The 1,331-nt window shown below is 57.1% G+C and overlaps 1 protein-coding gene across 1 annotated transcript; it reads left to right on the top strand.

Moving 5' to 3' along the window:
* The first annotated feature begins 277 nt into the window (after positions 1 to 277).
* On the top strand, positions 278 to 838 carry LOC147967071 (uncharacterized). The gene has a single exon (XM_087531033.1). The coding sequence runs from the start codon at positions 278 to 280 to the stop codon at positions 836 to 838; it is 561 nt and encodes a 186-aa protein (XP_087387159.1).
* The last annotated feature ends 493 nt before the right edge of the window (positions 839 to 1,331 follow it).

The following is a 1,331-nucleotide window of genomic DNA, read 5'->3' as shown; positions in this document are numbered from 1 at the left end:
TACAGCACAACTACCAAATGACTACACTTCAGCTTCAACCTTTCAGCCACAGCTAGCAGCTACAGCTGCGCCTTCCAGCTGGAGCCGTTGCAGCTGCAGCCGAACAAGTTGCAGCCCAAACAAACACACCCTTATATCGGTCATTTGATACCAAACAAGAGGTGGGACAGTACTCCTAGGGCCTCTCTCAGACAACTTTGGCATCCTCCTCCGGCCCTGCCCCGCCCCCGATCTCTCCCCACCGCCGGCAGAACGACGACCGATGACCGCGACACCCATGGCGGCGGGCACCCCCTTCGCCGACGCGCTGGCGGCCGCGCACCCGTACCTGCGGGGCGAGGAGGACCAGTGCGGGGACCCGGCTCTGGCGGCCCTCACCGCTGTGCTGCGCGCCGCGGGCGCCGGCGAGTGCTGGCACAAGCATGGCACCTTCCTCGCCCACCTGCTCGAGGTCTACCGGATCCTGCGCCTCTGGGGAGCGCCCGACACCGTGGCCCGCTGCGGCCTCTACCACTCCGCCTACTCAAACTCCTACGTCAACCTCGCCATCTTCGAGCCCGACGTCGGCCGCGCTCGCGTCGCCGCCGTCGTCGGGGACGAGGCCGAGCGGCTCGTCCACCTTTTCTGCGTCGTCCCGCGCGAGCAGCTCGTCCACGACGACCTGCTCTTCCACTACGACGACACCGACCTCGTGGCCGAACTGGCCCGGTTCGAGGAGTCCGTCCTGGACGCCCGCTGCGGGGTGTTCGACGAGGATGAGCCCTGGCGCCGCAAGATCCAGCCCCTCCTCCCCGCCGACGGCATCACAGTCAAGCACATCAGGTCCGTGTGTCTCTGACTTTGACGGCAGCATTTGTTCTATTGCTTGCCTGAAGGAAATCAGTGCTCATGTTCAGATAACTGAATTAGACACTGTTGTGTAGTGTTTCTTGCTAGATATACGTAGTACTGACAGAAGTATAGAGTTCACCGAGAAATCCAAGGTTATGCAGCAAGATGATGGTTGATGGGTTAAAAATTAATTGAGGCATGTACGCTTGTCTCATTGATCATTATAAGTTGTAAGATTCAGGCTGAGCCCACGCGGTGTTTATCCAGATTCAGGATCAGGAAAATTCTGTATCTCTGTTAGAGTACGTAATGGGCCTAATGGCCTGGGCCGGCGGTATAGCCCGTTAGTTTTAGGGTTAATTAGAGATAAGGGTCGCTTTCTTAGGGGTCAAGTAAGCCTTGCTTGGGAATCAAGTAAACCTCTCTATATAAAGAGAGGAGATGTATCAATCTAATGAAGCAAGAATTAAGAAGGTTTTGTGTACCGCCCGAGAAATTAG

The sequence above is a fragment of the Triticum urartu genome, chromosome 6A (genome assembly GCF_056163025.1).
Source record: "Triticum urartu cultivar PI428250 chromosome 6A, HENAU_Tu73, whole genome shotgun sequence".
Taxonomy (NCBI): Eukaryota; Viridiplantae; Streptophyta; class Magnoliopsida; order Poales; family Poaceae; genus Triticum; species Triticum urartu.
This window is presented reverse-complemented; position numbering and strand designations above follow the sequence as displayed.